Source organism: Capricornis sumatraensis, chromosome 2 (assembly GCF_032405125.1).
Source record: "Capricornis sumatraensis isolate serow.1 chromosome 2, serow.2, whole genome shotgun sequence".
Classification (NCBI taxonomy): domain Eukaryota; kingdom Metazoa; phylum Chordata; class Mammalia; order Artiodactyla; family Bovidae; genus Capricornis; species Capricornis sumatraensis.
The window spans coordinates 95,946,495-95,963,600 of record NC_091070.1 but is presented as its reverse complement, the minus strand read 5'-3'; the positions used below and the strand labels follow the sequence as shown (position 1 = coordinate 95,963,600).

Below are 17,106 nucleotides of genomic sequence, written 5' to 3'. Positions count from 1 at the left end.
ATAGTTGTTCCTCAAAGGTGATTGGTCAGATTTTAAGTTCAGTCTGTCTTCCCTTGCTTTGTTAGTACATTTTTATTGATGTTTTTTTATTCTTTATTTGTGCTAACCCAGTGTTTCTCTAGAACATCTCGCTGCTGACTAAACAAAATTGTTATTTTTTTGATCTCGGCATATTTTTAAACTTAATGCCCTCTATTCTTCGGTTTAAGGCATTTCTTGTCTTATAACATGTCAGTTTAACACTTATGTACTTTATTTAATATTATAGATTAGAAACAGTAGGATTGATTGCTCCTGAAATTTAGCAGAAGTCTGTAAGCCCAGAAATTCTTTATATTTTTATCTAGATAGTCTAAAGAAGGGCCTGCCAAATCAGTGATATTGCTTAGGGAAATTTTCATGACATTTATTTTATCTAGTGCACATTTTTATTTCTGCATCTATGCATCATATTTTAATCCTTGCTAACATATATTGAATACTTTTTTTGGTGAGATACTGTTCTAAGCCCTTTATACTTATTCTTTTAATTATTAAAACAACTCTGTGGCATAGGTACCATTATTATGCCCAAATGAGGCTTAGAGTTAAATAACTTGCCCTAGTTTTCATTGTTAGAGGCTAAGCTGTAATTTTAGTAGCCTACTAAGTACTCTTAGGTATTAAGCTTGTGATAGATTCCTGTGACCCAGGCATTATTGTTACTGTTCAGTTACCTAGTCGTGTCCCACTCTTTGCGACCCCATGGACTGCAGCACGCCAGGCCTCTCTGTCCCTCACCATATTCCTAAATTTGCCCAAGTTCATGTCCACAGCATCAGTGCTGCCATCCAGCCGTCTCATCCTCTGACACCCTCTTCGCCTTCTGCCCTCAATCTTTCCTAGCATCAGAGACTTTTCCAATGAGTCAACAGTTTGCATCAGATGACCAAATTACTGGAGCTTCAGCTTTAGCATCAGTCCTTCCAATGAATATTCAGTGTTGATTTCCCTTAAGATTGACTGGTTTGATCTCCTTGCTGTCCATGGGACTCTCAGGAGTCTTCTCCGGAACCATAGTTTGAAAGCATCATTTTTTTGGCGCTCCATCGTCTTTACCATCCAGCTGTTACAATTGTTTGTGATTACTGGGAAAACCATAGCCTTGACTATACAGATCTTTGTCTGCAGAGTAATGCCTCTGCTTTCAGGACACTGTCTAGGTTTGTCATAGCTTTCCTGCCAAGAAGCAGATGTGTTCTGATTTCATGGCTACAGTCAACATCTGCTGTGATTTTAGAGCCCAAGAAATACAGACGCAGGCATATAAGTTTGTAATTAAAGAGAGAGGAGACCCAAGGAAGTTTCGTTGTTAGAAGGGCACTGGTAAGGGAGACTCAGTTTACTATTACGTGAATGTGGCATTTTTTCTGAATATCTTTATGTTTATATTTATTTTTAGAAAGCTATATAAGTATTAAAATGCAGGAAAACCTAAAAAATTATTCTTAGTAAATTAAAAGTAATTTTTCTCCCACAAGGCTTTGAATTTCTAAGGCCAGAGATTAATGAGTAGCTACTTAGAAGATAACAGTTACCTTGAAATTGACTTTTAAACTTTTATCATTAAAAATGAAATACAAGAGGGTGCCATTTACCATGCCACTTCTGGATTTTTACTTTTTATCTTCCTCTTTGTGAAATACAATGCAGCAACAACTGTATTATTTTTTGACTGTTCCCAAAGCCCATTAATTTGTTTTTTTTTAATTTCTTAATTTCAGTTTGTAGATTATTAGTTTTGTATTGACCTTATCCATGTAACAGATTGGTAGTGTGTATCTGCCTTGGGGCTTTCGATTCTAATTATAAGTAATTCTTGCTAACTTGAAAGTTAAGAGTTTTTTGAAGCAGGTTTTTAAGTTTTCAACTAAACTTAGCATTTGAACACATCAAATCTTAAAAATTCATTTCCTAAGTTAAGAGCATGTAGTTACAATGATATTTTGCTGGAAGGCACTTTTAAAAAAAGTATTTACATTTTTCACAGGTGGTATTACTCTGGTTTAAATATTGACAACTTTTTTCCTAACTTCCAAAGTTTTGGCAACCACATAATTTCCTTTCTTTTATATCAGTGTTTATTAGCAGAATTAGAATTTTCTATTTTTGTTTTAACTTGTAATCATCATATATGTTAAACAACCAGATAAATAGTAGTGGCTGTGGCTAGTAGATGTGTTTTGGGCAGTGTTAGGTGCTCTATTAGGGGTCAGTCACATAGGCAGGTGATACTTCTGTGACTGAACTACTTAAGCTTCAGAACCTGAGAGAAAAAAATGTGTTCATCGTAAATCACATTGTCAGCATAAACTGTCTGGTCACGCTGGTACAGTGTGGCCCAGGTTCTCAGGCATGCAGAAACACTCTTATCAGACAGAACCTTCCAAGGGCTCAGAGCTGGGTTCCCAGGAACTAGTCAGAGACTAGTCTGTAAGCAGTCCATTTTGGGGAATGGGGAGGGTTGAACAAGCCAGGCTTACTGGGTTACCCTTTTCCCATATAAGGTCATACAAGAAATTCTAGCCAGAGTTTGAGTCCAGGTCAGTCTGATTCTAAAACCTGTCCGTGAGTTTGAATTTTAATGATCTTTTATCCTGGTTTGCTAATTAAAAACTGCTGTCTCTGTTAGATGTGGTTGAGACTTGAACCGTGCCTGTCCAGCTTGACAGATGCTTATGACACGCTTTCTCTTTTCCTCATGTCAAGAAAGGGAGCCTGATTTGAGTATTTGTCAGTAGTTTTGTAAGTAATGGTGCTAACAATTTCTGGTTCTTAATAATTTTCAGAGAAGTTTATTTTGGTTGTTACCATATTGAAAATTAGTTTAGAAGAGTAGTCTATAATTATTCCTTTGGTACTTAATACAGTTTTCAATTTAAAAAAGAGAAATGTGATAGTGGAGTTAGACATTTTAGTTCTCAGTTACAAATTGTCTGCCTTGTAGGTAATAGATTTGAATGAACTTGTATAGTTCTCAAAAGCTTTTAACCTTTTTTCTTTTCTTTAGGTATTTGTGGAAACATTAGACAAGTGTTTTGAAAACGTCTGTGAACTGGATTTAATTTTCCATGTAGACAAGGTACAGCTTCTATGTTATCAAATTTTCTAAGCTTTTTATCTTAGAAAAATGTTAATTTGCTTTTGTCAAAGTAAAAATAAATTTAGTGAATAATGCTATTTCTAATCCTTTATTCGGTTCGTTAGTTGTGTTTACTATGAGCCAGGTACTGTGTTTAGTGAAGAAGCTTCAGACCCCGACCTAGAGGAATTCACATCTAGAGGATGAGATGGGAATGGAGGAAATTACATTTAAACTGGATTTTTTTTAATATATAAAAAGAGGTTAAAGGGGTCATAGATATTTCACAGACAGAAAAGGAGAGGATGACTCTACAGGCAGAGATATAAAATACATGCGTTTTGTGAGGGGAAGATTTGATATTGATCATGAAACCTAATTTTAAAGTACCTTTACTGCCATGGATTTGGGACTTCATTCTGAACCAATTTAATTTCTTAAAACAAGTGTTTTTTGGCATTGTTGTTGCTTTGTTTGTTCATTTTTGAGGGGGACAAAACAAAATGATTTTGTGCTTTAAGGATGGTGGATTGGTAGGTGGGAGAGTAAAGACAAGGAAATAAATTAGAAGTGTACTGCAGTAGTCCAGGAAGAAATGAACTAAGGCAGAGGAGTTGAGATGAAAGAAGGTAAAATTGATAGGACTTGATGGTCTATTGAAAGGAGGTGAGAGCAAGGAAGAATTACTGAATTCTGTAGCCTGAATGACGGAATTCTTCAGTGTTACTGGCTATTGGGGATAGGGAATTTATGAGAGATTCCACTTCTACTATACATGGATTTTTTTCTCTGTTAAGTTGATAAAATGTAACATTGTTGTGAATGGCTAAATCATTGAATAAAATTGTTGGGAAATAATATGAAAATTTTAACAAAAAATTGTGATTTTTAAAAGTCAGCTTCATTGAAATGTAATTCACATACATAAAATTCAGCAGCTTTAAGCATACATTTTACTAAGTTTTGGCAAATGCATTTAGTTATGTATACTACCACAATCAAAACATAATGAAAAGAATGCATTTTATTATTTGTGAACATCAGAAGAATACATTTACCATTAGCCAGTCCTTTAGGTCACATTTCTCATCTACTAAGTGATTTAATTTCATATATTGACTCATTTTGCGTAAAGAACTTAACCTTGACATTTTTAAGAGAATTCTTTTTGGTTTTCTATTGCTTTTTTCTATTATCTGTCTTATACTATTTACACTTACAAAGACACCTGTTATTTTTAGGCCTTAGGGTTCACAATATTCTAAAGTATGTTTTGGTACATGGTTAAAATGTTTAACAGAGAAGGCAATGGCACCCCACTCCAGTACTCTTGCCTGGAAAATCCCATGGATGGAGGAGCCTGGTAGGCTGCAGTGCATGGGGTCGCTAAGAGTCTGACACGACTGAGCAACTTCACTTTCACTTTTCACTTTCATGCATTGGGGAAGGAACTGGCAACCCACTTCAGTGTTCTTGCCTGAAGACTCCCAGGGACGGTGGAGCCTGGTGGGCTGCCATCTGTGGGGCCGCACAGAGTCAGACACTAAAATGTTTAAAGTTCTGTTTTTAAAATGACTGCTCAAAGATCATTGGCTTTTATGTTACATGTAGCAATTTTTTTAGAAAATCAAGGATTCTATTGTAAAATGTTGCAATAAGAGTAAAGTTGTTGCATTTGTAATAGAAAAATTTTCCTTAATAGAGAAATTAAATTCAACATATATATATATATACACCTTCCATACATGACACACGGTGTTTTTATAACTTCTATTTTACATTAATATACATTCATTTTAGAAAAATCAGAAAAAAACAAATAAAATAAATAGAAGCCATCTTAATTTCAGAGTTTGTCTAGTATTAAAAGATAAATTGAGGCACATTAAACATTTTAAGTTTATTTGCATAAAAATGGATTCAGATTGGTCAACACCAAACCGGAAGTGGTTATGAGCACTCCACTGATGCAAGCTAAATGAAAGACGTTTATAGAGAAGAAGCAGAAACAAAGCAAGGGAATTATCTGATGAAAGTAAAAAAGTGAAAGTTGCTTGAAAGTGAAAGTGAGTGGCTATTGCGTGAAAGTGAAAGTTGCTCAGTTGTATCCAACTCTTTGTGACCCCATGGACTATGTGGAATTCTCCAGGCCAGAATACTGGAGTGGGTAGCCTTTGCCTTCTCCAGTGGGTCTTTCCAACCCAGGGATCGAACCCAGGTCTCCCACATTGCAGGCAGGTTCTTTACCAAGTGGGCTATCAGGGAAGCCCTGGCTGTTGCTTAAGCAGTTACATTATTTGGAAAAGCCAGGTTGGCTGTGTATGTTGGTTGTTCTTAGGTTTTGACTTCTTAACCTTGAGGCATTTCAGGCTTAGGTTTTACTTTGCTCATGCAGACTGTTAATATATTAGAACTACCTTGGTCTAATCACCTCCTTGTTTAATTGACACTAGTGTTAGCATTTTAGAATATGTGTATTTCTAGATTTTGGGGTACAATTAAGTACACAAGCAAATATGTCTTTATAGGATCATAAATATAGTGTACATAGCCTGTTCATATCACACAACCATATATCACTGTTTTGGAACCTGCCAAAATTAGCAGTGCCTCTTTATGGCCTCAAATCTAGTTTTAATTTTTCTTCAATGCAATGAGAAAAAAGCTTCAGTTTAACAGAAGTTACAGACCGGTCAAATAGACATTTCTTGTCCCTGTTAGTTGTTGTTGATGTTCAGCTGCTAAGTCACATCCAACTCTTTGCAGCCCCATGAACTACAGCACTCCAGGCTCCTCTGTCCTCCACTGTCTCCCGAAATTTGCCCCGACTCATGTCCATTTAATCGGTGATGCCATCCAACCATCTCATCCTCTGCTGCCCCCTTCTCCTTTTGTTTACAGTCTTTCCCAGCATCAGGGTCTTTTTCTGTCCCTATACTCTCTATCTAAAACAGTGCTGGTCTTTTTTTTACCCCTTCTGTGAAAATAGGCTTGTTTTCAGCTTCCAAGCAACCCTGGACCTTCTAGCAGTCAGGGATCTCCTAAATATCTTAGCGCATTTCTTCTTAGGGGCAAATACGGTGTTCTGCACAATTCTCTGAGTGCTGTTAGACCACACTTCGGTAAAGGGAAGAAGGAGGTTGTAAAGAATACCCATTCTGTTATCAGTCAAGATGGATTATTTTATGCTACAGTGACAAATACCAGATTATTTCTAATTTATGCAGTATGCTATCTCTCTGGGATCCATGGTAACAAAGCTGATAGTATCCGGAAAATCATTAGTTTTTATGTTAGACAGAAATGAGTTTTCATGGGTAAATTTATCTGCTTTTTTGCCAGTGTTTTACCACTACAAACGAACTTTCTAATCTCCAATACAATAATTTCCATGTGGCCTACTAACTAACCCCTAAGCCATTGTCTTTTCCTTTATTGTGATTGTTGTTGAGCTTCTCATTACCAGCCTTTAAATAACAGTTTCTTTATCAGTCACATAAGCTAATATTTGTAGTCACCCTGAAGAATGGAACAGTACCCCCAACCCCAAATTTATTTGGATGTAGAGACTGAAGATACCACATGTACACCAGGAAGATCTGATATGAGACGGTTTACCAGTCACATAATCAGCGTTCAGGGGGAGAACAAGAACAGTGGCTATCGTGGGGTGTTATGTGGTTGGGACTGGAATGAGGGTTTCCACATGCAGCTCAGGTCTTGCATAGTTTGAATTTCCTGGCAGTGTAAAGGAAGGGGCACATGGACTTTCCTATCAGTTCTGCCAGATGTGGGCAGGAGAGGCAGGGAGATCAGTGGGGCTTGTAAACTGTCAGCAGGCAGACATCAAAAATAGAGTCGAACTCTTCATTACAGTGCAGATACGTTACAGTCATAAGATCTAAAATATGAGTAACTTGGTTTATGTCCTACTTACATGGCCATTGTGGGTTTACTGGGAAGGTCTGCTTATTTGCTCAATTGTGTTACCTGCCCATTTCCTGCACACCCCGGCTCTAATTGAGCAGCCCCAGGTCGTTGCTACTACTGCAACACGCCATCAAATCCCAGGGCAAAGATGATAGAGCTAAAGATTTATAAAGAGCTTGGTTTGGAGCATGTATGACTTTGACAATGATAGCTATAATGTGCTCTATTTTTCCCTGCTTCTTCCCCCATCCCCCCAAAAAGAGATCAGAGTAAGGGATATCTAATTGGAGGCCTCAGCATCTTTCCTACCCTTCGGGCCAAGAGAATGAAGAATTAAGAGCTGAGGTGGTTTCCTCTAGCCCACTCTCACTTAGGGAGTTTGATAGCCAGTCCTTAAACCACAGGACATAGGGTAAGAGTCTCCTTTACCTTTCACCAGCGGAAGAAATGAACCTTTAAGAGATCTCAGCAACCATACCTAAGTACCAGTGAGTAAGCAGAGAAAAAAATGTATATATAGAAGTACTATGTTATAAAAAAATAGGCAATTAACATATGATGCAATTTTATTAACTAAAATACAGATTTTGCTCAAATCTTATACTGATGTCCATTGCTTGTTTTCTTTTTAAAAAAGCCATCTCAACAAGAGAAATGAAAAATAGGCTGAATAATCAGTACATATGCTCCATGAGAAAGCATATGTGACTACTAGAGGAGTTGTTGGAATTTCTGGGAAAGGAAAAAAATGTCAAAATTAAAATTCTCAGGGGATAAATTTAAACAGACACATCTGAGTAAATAGAGAGGTAGAACACACTGTCCATATTGTAGCATAAAAAGTCAAGAAAGACTGAAGATGTCATTTGTGGTTAATGTTATGTTATATGTGGTTAATATTAACTGCATACTATAGAACCAGTTGCTTCCTCAGCAGAGACTTTCTTCAGGTTCATGACATTATCAGGTGAAAGTTTTGATTTGTATAGGACTTTGATATGTCAGCTATCCTCCTGAAGAATAATTACACAAAAATTTAATGTATTTTTAGATTTAATGAAGTTCTAATAAATATATTTGAGAGATAAAAAGATTGAAAATGGAAAGCTAGTTTACAGGCCAAGGCAAATGGAACAAGAAATGTCTAATATAGAAGAGAGAAAGACTGAGGCATATTCAGCAATTTTAAAAATATTAATTATTATAAGTATATTAAAGTATGTTGCCAAATCAAATCCCTTATGATTATACAATGGAAGTGAGAAATAGATTTAAGGGACTAGATCTGATAGAGTGCCTGATGAACTATGGACCGAGCTTCGTGATGTTGTACAGGAGACAGGGATCAAGACCATCTCCAAGAAAAAGAAATGTAAAAAAGCAAAATGGCTGTCTGAGGAGGCCTTACAAATAGCTGTGAAAAGAAGAGAAGCAAAAAAGCAAAGGAGAAAAGGAAGATATACCCATTTAAATGCCTAGTTCCAAAGAATAGCAAGGAGAGATTAGAAAGCCTTCCTCAGTGATCAATGCAAAGAAATAAAGGAAAACAATAGAATAGGAAAGACTAGAGATCTCTTCAAGAAAATTAGAGATACCAAGAGAACATTTCATGCAAAGATGGGATCAATAAAAGACAGAAATGGACCTAACATAAGCAGAAGATATTAAGAGGTGGCAAGAATACACAGAAGGACTGTACAAAAAAGATCTTCATGACCGAGATAATCATGATGGTATGATCACTCACCTAGATCCAGGCATCCTGGAATGTGAAGTCAAGTGGGCCTTAGGAATCATCACTACAAACAAAGCTAGTGGAGGTGATGGAATTCCAGTTGAGCTATTTAAAATCCTAAAAGATGATGCTGTGAAAATGCTGTACTCAATATGTCAGCAAATTTGAAAATTCAGCAGTGGTTACAGGACTGGAAAAGGTCAGTTTTAATTCCATGGAAAAGAATGCTCAAACTACTGCACAATTGCACTCCCATCTCACAGGCTAGTAAAGTAATGCTCAAAATTCTGCAAGCCAGGCTTCAACAATATGTGAACCATGAACTTCCAGATGTTTAAGCTGATTTTAGAAAAGGCAGAGGAGCCAGAGATCAAATTGACAACATCACCTGGATCATCGAAAAAACAAGAGAGTTCCAGAAAAACATCTATTTCTGCTTTATTGACTATGCCAAACCCTTTGATTGTGTGGATCACAATAAACTGGAAAATTCTTCAAGAGATGGGAATACCAGACCACCTGACCTGCCTCTTGAGAAATCTGTATGCAGGTCAGGAAGCAACAGTTAGAACTGGACATGGAACAACAGACTGGTTCCAAATAGGAGAAGGAGTACGTCAAGGCTGTATATTGTCACCCTGCTTATTTAACTCATATGCAGAGTACATCATGAGAAACGCTGGGCTGGAAGAAGCACAAGCTGGACTCAAGATTGCCGGGAGAAATATCAATAACCTCAGATATGCAGATGACACCACCCTTATGGCAGAAAGTGAAGAGGAACTAAAAAGCCCCTTGATGAAAGTGAAAGAGGAGAGTGAAAAAGTTGGCTTAAAGCTCAACATTCAGAAAACGAAGATCATGGCATACGGTCCCATCACTTCATGGGAAATAGATGGGGAAACAGTGGAAACAGTGTCAAACTTTATTTTTGGGGCTCCAAAATCACTGCAGATGGTGACTGCAGCCATGAAATTAAAAGACGCTTACTCCTTGGAAGAAAAGTTATGACCAACCTAGACAGCATATTAAAAAGCAGAGACATTGCTTTGCCAACAAAGGTCTGTCTAGTCAAGACTATGGTTTTTCCAGTGGTCATGTATGGATGTGAGGCTGTAAAGAAAACTGAGCACAGAAGAACTGATGCTTTTGAACTGTCGTGTTGAAGAAGACTCTTGAGAGTCCCTTGGACTGCAAGGAGATCCAACCAGTCCATCCTAAAGGAAATCAGTCCTGGGTGTTCATTGGAAGGACTGATGTTGAAGCTGCTACTCCAATATCTTGGCCACCTGATGCGAAGAGCTGACTCATTTGAAAAGACTCTGATGTTGGGAAAGATTGAAGGCAGGAGGAGAAGGGGATGACAGGATGAGATGGTTAGATGGCATCACCGACTCAATGGATATGTGTTTGGGTAAACTTCGGGAGTTGGTAATGGACAGGGAGGCCTGGCATGCTGCAGTTCATGGGGTCGCAAAGAGTGGGACACGACTGAGCGACTGATTGAAAGTATGTTGTATGCTTTCCCTTTCCGTTTGTCTTGAAAATGTTATCAAAATTTTGATGGATTAGCAAAATATACTCTTAATTCCTTTCAAAATCATTTTCAAAGTTGTCATAGTTTAGACTCTTCTTTCATGATATAATATTAAAGAAGAGAGAAGTTCATGTGGAGATTGTGCTCTGGAGCAGCAGAACCTGCTCAGCTGCATCAATCTCAATGTTAAACACATACCTATAGAACCAGGTACTTCCTCAGCAAACAAGCAAGTACTTTCTTCAGGTTAATGACATTACCAAGTGAAAGCTTTGATTTGTATAACACTTTGGCATGTCAGCTACCCTGCTGGAAAATTATTATACAAAAATTTAACATATTTTTAGATTTAATGAAGTTCTGATAAGTACGTTTTGAGAAGATATATTTCTGAAGGTAAGCTCTTTTTTTAATGTTGGTGTGACTCCAGTAAAACTCAAAGACATCCATTTTCTTACTTAAAATTTTTCACTATAGCTTTTTTATTTATAAATACCTGTGAAGCTAAAGCATGATAAGAAAATATCATATTTCATTGATTCTAAAATGCTGATTTTCTTTCACCTATTTAACATTTTTGAGATCAGTTCAGTTCAGTCACTCAGTTGTGTCCGATTCTTTGCAGCCCCATGGACTGCAGCACTCCAGGCTTCCCTGTCCATCACCAACTCCCGAAGCTTGCTCCAACTGATGTCCATTGAGTCCATGATGCCATCCATCTCATCTTCTGTCATCCCCTTCTCCTCCTGCTTTCAGTCTTTCCCAGCATCAGAGTCTTTTCTAATGAGTCAGTTATTTCCATCAGGTGGCCAAAGTATTGGAGCTTCAGTTTCAGCATCAGTCCTTCCAATGAATACTCAGGACTGATTTCCTTTAGGATTGATTAGTTTGATATCCTTGCTGTCCAAGGGATGCTCAGGAATCTCCTCTAGCACCATAGTTCAAAAGCATCAATTCTTCGGCACTCAGCTTTCTTTGTGGTCCAACTCTCACATCCACACATGACTACTGGAAAAACCATAGGTTTGACTAGACGGACTTTTGTCAGTTAAGTAATGTCTCTGCTTTTTAGTATGCTGTCAAGGTTGGTCATAGCTTTTCTTCCAAGGAGCAAGTGTCTTTTAATTTAGATCAGTATATATTTACAATTCTATAGCTTGTCATAATTTAATTGGCAGCATTTTTCCTTTTCAGTGGTTCATAATAATGTTTTTAGTGATCAAATGTAAAGCTAGTGGAGGTGATGGGATTCCAGTTGAGCTATTCCCAAATCCTAAAAGAAGATGTTGTGAAAGTGCTGCACTCAATATGCCAGCAAATCTGGAAAACTCAGCAGTGGCCACAGGACTAGAAAAGGTCAGTTTTCATTCCAATCCCAAAGAAAGACAATACCAAAGAATGTTCAAACGACTGCACAATTGCACTCATCTTGCACACTAGCAAAGTAATGCTCAAAATTCTCCAAGCCAGGTTCAGCAGTACAAGAACCATGAACTTACAGATGTTCAACGTGGATTTTAAAAAGGCAGAGGAACCAGAGATCAAATTGCCAATATCCGCTGGATCATCAAAAAAACAAGAGTTCCAGAAAAACATCTCTTTTTGATTTGTTGACTACGCCAAAGGTTTGACTGTGTGGATCACAACAAACTGTGGAAAATTCTGAAAGAGATGGGAATACCAGACCACCTGACCTGTCTCCTGAGAAATATGTATGCAGGTCAAGAAGCAACAGTTAGAACAGGACGTGGAACAACAGACTGATTCCAGATCAGGAAAGGAGTATATTATCACCCTGCTTATTTAATTTAAATGCAGAGTACATCATATGAAATGCCAGGCTGGGTGAAGCACAAGCTGGAATCAAGATTGCCAGGAGAAGTATCAGTAAGCTCAGATATGCAGATGACACCACCCTTATGGCAGAAAGTGAAGAAGAGCTAAAGAGCCTCTCGGTGAAAGTGAAAGAGGAGAGTGAAAGCATTGCCTTAAAACTCAACATTCAGAAAACTAAGATCATGGCATCCGGTCCCATCACTTCATGGCAAATAGATGAGGAAACAGTGGCAACAGTGACAGACTTTATTTTGGGGGGCTCCAAGTCACTGCAGATGGTGATTGCAGCCATGAAATTAAAAGACATTTGCTCCTAGAAAGAAAAGCTATGACCAACCTAGACAGCATACTAAAAAGCAGAGACATTACGAACAAAGGACCATCTAGTCAAAGCTGTGGTTTTTCCAGTAGTCACGTATGGATGTGAGAGTTGAACTCTAAAGGAAGCTGAGCGCCTAAGAATTGATGCTTTGAACTGTGATGTTACAGAAGACTTTTGAGAGTCCCTTGGACTGCAAGGAGATAAAACCGGTTAATCCTAAAGGAAATCAATCCTAGGTGTTCATTGGAAGGACTGATGCTGAAGCTGATACTCCAATGCTTCGGCCACCTGATGCAAAGAACTGACTCATTGAAAAAGACCCTAATGCTGGGAAAGATTGAAGGAGGGAGTAGAAAGGGATGACAGAGGATGAGATGGTTGGATGGAATCACTGACGCGATGGGCCTTAGTTTGGGTGGACTCCAGGAGTTGGTGATGGACAGGGAAGCCTGGCATGCTGCAGTCCATGGGGTTGAAAGAGTCGGATGTGACTGAGTGATTGAACTGAGCTGAGCTGTACTTAAATAATGTCATTTCATCATAATTGGCTTTTCTGTCCTAATAAAAAATCACATCTTAACAGCACTATAGTTTTTAGAGTAGGCTTGTAACTCTGCTTTGCCTCCTCTTCACCCCTTTTCAAAACTCCTGCTCTTTTTGCAAGAGGAGAAGAGGAAGGGGTTCTTTGTAAAACGGATTTTACAGAATATTTATTGAGTCCTTCACACTCTGCAGGATTATGTGGAAACTCTCTCCTTACCCGAGTCCTCAAGTAGCTCACACTTGTTTTAGGAGGACGTGTGATATCTGTGTGCCTCTGTCTTTTTCTCACAGGTACACAGACAGCCATTAACATTGCAGTGTTACTCATATGTTTTATTATTTTACAATTAAAATAATAATACTTACCTCCTTTAGAAACAAGTCAGATAACACTGAAGACTATATGATTAAACATGAAAGCTCTTCTTCCCTCATCCCCCTCGGTGCACCAACTCACCCCTACCGCACGGTGGTCCTAGAAGTCATTCCTCTTAAAAGTGTAGCTTGGGAGGCCTCTGGACTTTGTATGTATTTTCAAGGATATGCGTAGTTCTCTTGGTTCAGTGAATGATTATGTTTTTATTTTACATTATGTTCTATGCCTTGCTTTTGTCTTCATCTCCTGTAAATCCTTCCATATCAGTATATATGTATCAGCTTCATTCTTAAGTGAAATATTGTATATGCCATGTTTTACTTGACTACCCCTGTAGTAAGATATTAGTGTAGGCAAATTAAAAGACGCTTGGTGCCAAGGACCTCATTTCTAGCATAAATTACAGCAAAGTAGCTTTTATGTTTAGAAAACAAGTGACAGTCCATAGAAAGGACCCTGTAATTTGACCTCCTTCCACTTCTTTGATTTTAGATGCTTGTTTCTACCTGGTTGACTTGTAACTGTTAAAAAGTGAAATGTGTTTGATTTAATCTTCATTTACTCTCCAATGATTATATAGGCTTTACTCAACCAAGATGCTGCTGGCTGTAGCACTGTATATAAATATCTAATAAATGTGGTTTATTGATGGGGTAAACTGTTAGGTATAAAAAGAATGCCATGTGTTTTTTTTTTAACTTTTTAATTTTAATATAATTGAGATAAATGCTTTTGAAGGAAAAAAAAGTGTCATATTGTCATCTAATTCCTATTAGATGTGCTTATTAGAGGCCAACAGTGGACATTATAATGCTGTATAAATAATAATAAAATAATACAGAGACCACTTAAACTTTTATGTTACAGTAGTTTTAAGCAGAAGTCTCATGTTCTTCATTGACCCATAAAAAGAGTTATTATTCAACAGTGTAGAAGATGGCATGCTTGTCTTCTCTTATCACTCACAAATATTCAGCACCTTTGAGTTACCTCTTAAATTACTTAAATACATACGTGTCTGTTGCCTTTAAAATTGTTCCTCTGAACTCTTTTTGGAAGCTTTTTTTTTCTTCTTTAGCAATATATACTGTGTTAAAAGTTTTCAAAACGAATGAACAAAAACTATAGAAGAAAGTAATTCTCCTTTCTTCCTCAGTCCCCCAGTCCCATTCCTTAGATAACTACTATCTATTAAAAAATGTTTGTAACACGTTGTACACATTGGGATGGCTAAAGTCCAGAGCATCGATAACATCAAATTCTGGTAAGGATGTGGAGCAACAGGAATTCTCATTCATTTCCGGTGGGAATGCAAAATGGTAGTCACTGTGGACAACAGTCTGGCAATTCCTTTTAAAAAAGTAATCATACTGTTATCATGCAGTCCAGCAACTGTGCTCCTGGGTGTTTGCCCAAAAGAGTTGAAAACTTGTGTCCATACAATAGCATGCACATGGAGATTAAAGCAGCTCTTTTCACAGTTGCCAAAACTTGAAAGTAACCGAGATGTCCTTCAGTGGTAAATGGAAAAACAAGCTGTGTTATATTCAATCAGTGGAATTTTATTCAGTGCTAAAAACAAATTATCAAACTATGAAAAGACACTGGTGAACCTTAACATACATATTGCCAAGTATAGGAAACCGATCAGAGAAGGCTATGAACTGCATGATTCCAAAGGGCTTTAGCCGTTCCAATAGGTGTGCAATGTGTTACAGATATTTTTTAATAGGTAGTAGTTACCTAAGGAATGGGGCTGGAGGACTGAGGAAGAAAGAGTGCCATTCCAAAGGTATGGCATTATGGAAAAGGCAAAGCTGTGCAAATACTGAAAGATTAGTGGTTGTCAGCATTGGGGAAGGAGGGGAAGGGATGAATAGATGGGCCATAGCGGGCATTTTGGGTACTCTCTGGGACACAGCAGTGATGGCTGTGCATCATAGAATGTAGACAGCAGAAGAGAGCTCTGAGAGCGACCATGACGTCAGGTGATCTTGTCTCAGTGCAGGTTCATTGGCTTTAACAAATTTGCCACTCTCAGCAGGCAGTGTGTGTCAGAGGCCAGGGCTGCTTGTGCGGGATAGTCTCTGCACCTTCCTCTTAATTTTGTTGTGAACCTAAAACAGCTCTTAAAAGATAAAGTCGTATTTTAAAAATTATTTATGTGCCTTTCCAGAATTTTTCTGGATATATCCAAGTGTGTGAATGTGTGTGATTTTTTTAGTGTACCTCAGTGGGACTATATTGTAGATATTGTTCTGCCCACTCATTTGTTCATTTAATAACTTACCTATATTCCTGAAGAATCTGTATATTTCTCTCATTTTTAGATGCGTGATAATTAATATGGTAGATTCACCATTTTAATTTTATATTTTTGTTTGCTCTTACCAACAGTTTCGCTGATCGTTTTTGTACACGTATCTGGCTCCAGTAACTTTTATTACTATATTAACTGACAGGCTCGTTTTCTCTAGCCTGTAACTTTCAATTCAATTTTTATTTTCTTGTAGAACTATGAGAATAGTGTGTACAATGTAATCTCATTTGTGTACATTAGATATGCACACACACATAACAAGTATGTGGGTCAGTTTTCTGGAAGGATATATAAGATACAAGTAACTGTGATTATCTTTGGATAGGGGGACCTAATAACAGAAGCAGAGGGTGGTAGAGACTATTTTTATATATGTCTCTGTTTTTCTTATATGGTGAATTTTTAAAAAAGTAAAAATGAAATTTAAAAGTTATGGTCTATGTCCAGAAGAAGCAGTGTGGTTGGGTAGATAGGGCATTTTTTTTTAAAGGAAAAATATATCATTAATGTGGTATTTGCCACTTTTTAAATACTTAAAAAAATTCATAAAAGAGAGTGAAAACTTATTGAACTTTTAGGTGAACATCAAAGCAGTTTAGTAGATGAGTTGTGTATTATAAGCATATTGTTACCCTTTTATTTCCATAAAAATCTGTTTTTAGTAAGATTTATAAAACAAAGTACTGAAATATGTCATCCACATGAGTTAGGGCTAGGCTGAAAGCAGAGCTTATCCTCTTTCTCTTACTAAGTCTGCCAAAATTCTTCTCAATTCTTGGAACATGAATTTTTCTGTCACTGGACATGTTCACCTTCTAAATTTCCTCTCCTCATGTGCCATAACCGTACTTTGGACATCCGGCGTGCTCAGTCCACGGCGGGTTACAAAGAATCGGACACGACTTAGCAACTGAACAGCAACCTGGGTAGTATTGGAGTAGCCTCCCAGTTGATAGTTCTCTTTCTCAAACTGTTCATCTCCTTGGATTTCTACATAACTTATGGTACCTCCTCACTGAGAATACCGTCTTTAGGCATTTATTATCTTTATAATGACTAAGAGTATGGTTAGGAATTTAGCTCATATTTTCTGTCTCTTCAGGATCTAAATTTGCTTTCATAAGGATTTTTTTAACTTTGAGAACAAATTTGCATACATTCTTAGAATTTGCTGCTTACAACTCACACTGGTAGGCTGCTAATATTTTGATACCTCTAAACTTGGCAGACATTTCAGTGTTACTGAAATCTACAGTTCTATCAGTCTAGTGCTTGTGTTCTGAGGTGTTTCAAAAGGCAGTAGAACAGTGTGTAGGGATGTGTGTGTAGGGATGAAGCCACAAGAAAGCCTGAGCAAAACAGGGCTGGTGGAATTGCTACACATCT

The 17,106-nt window shown here is 37.5% G+C and overlaps 1 protein-coding gene across 8 annotated transcripts in view; it reads left to right on the top strand.

Annotated features, from left to right (window-relative positions):
* The window catches only part of AP3S1 (adaptor related protein complex 3 subunit sigma 1), a 70,738-nt gene that overhangs the window by 40,181 nt on the left and 13,451 nt on the right, over window positions 1-17,106 (top strand). For 5 of the 8 annotated variants that reach the window (XM_068964525.1, XM_068964522.1, XM_068964519.1 and 2 more), the window contains one exon: window positions 3,050-3,121. The exons of the other annotated variants lie outside the window; for them this stretch is intronic. In XM_068964525.1, coding sequence (XP_068820626.1) covers window positions 3,050-3,121 — 72 coding nt within the window. The remainder of the gene's footprint in view (window positions 1-3,049; window positions 3,122-17,106) is intronic. 8 annotated transcript variants of the gene reach the window in all.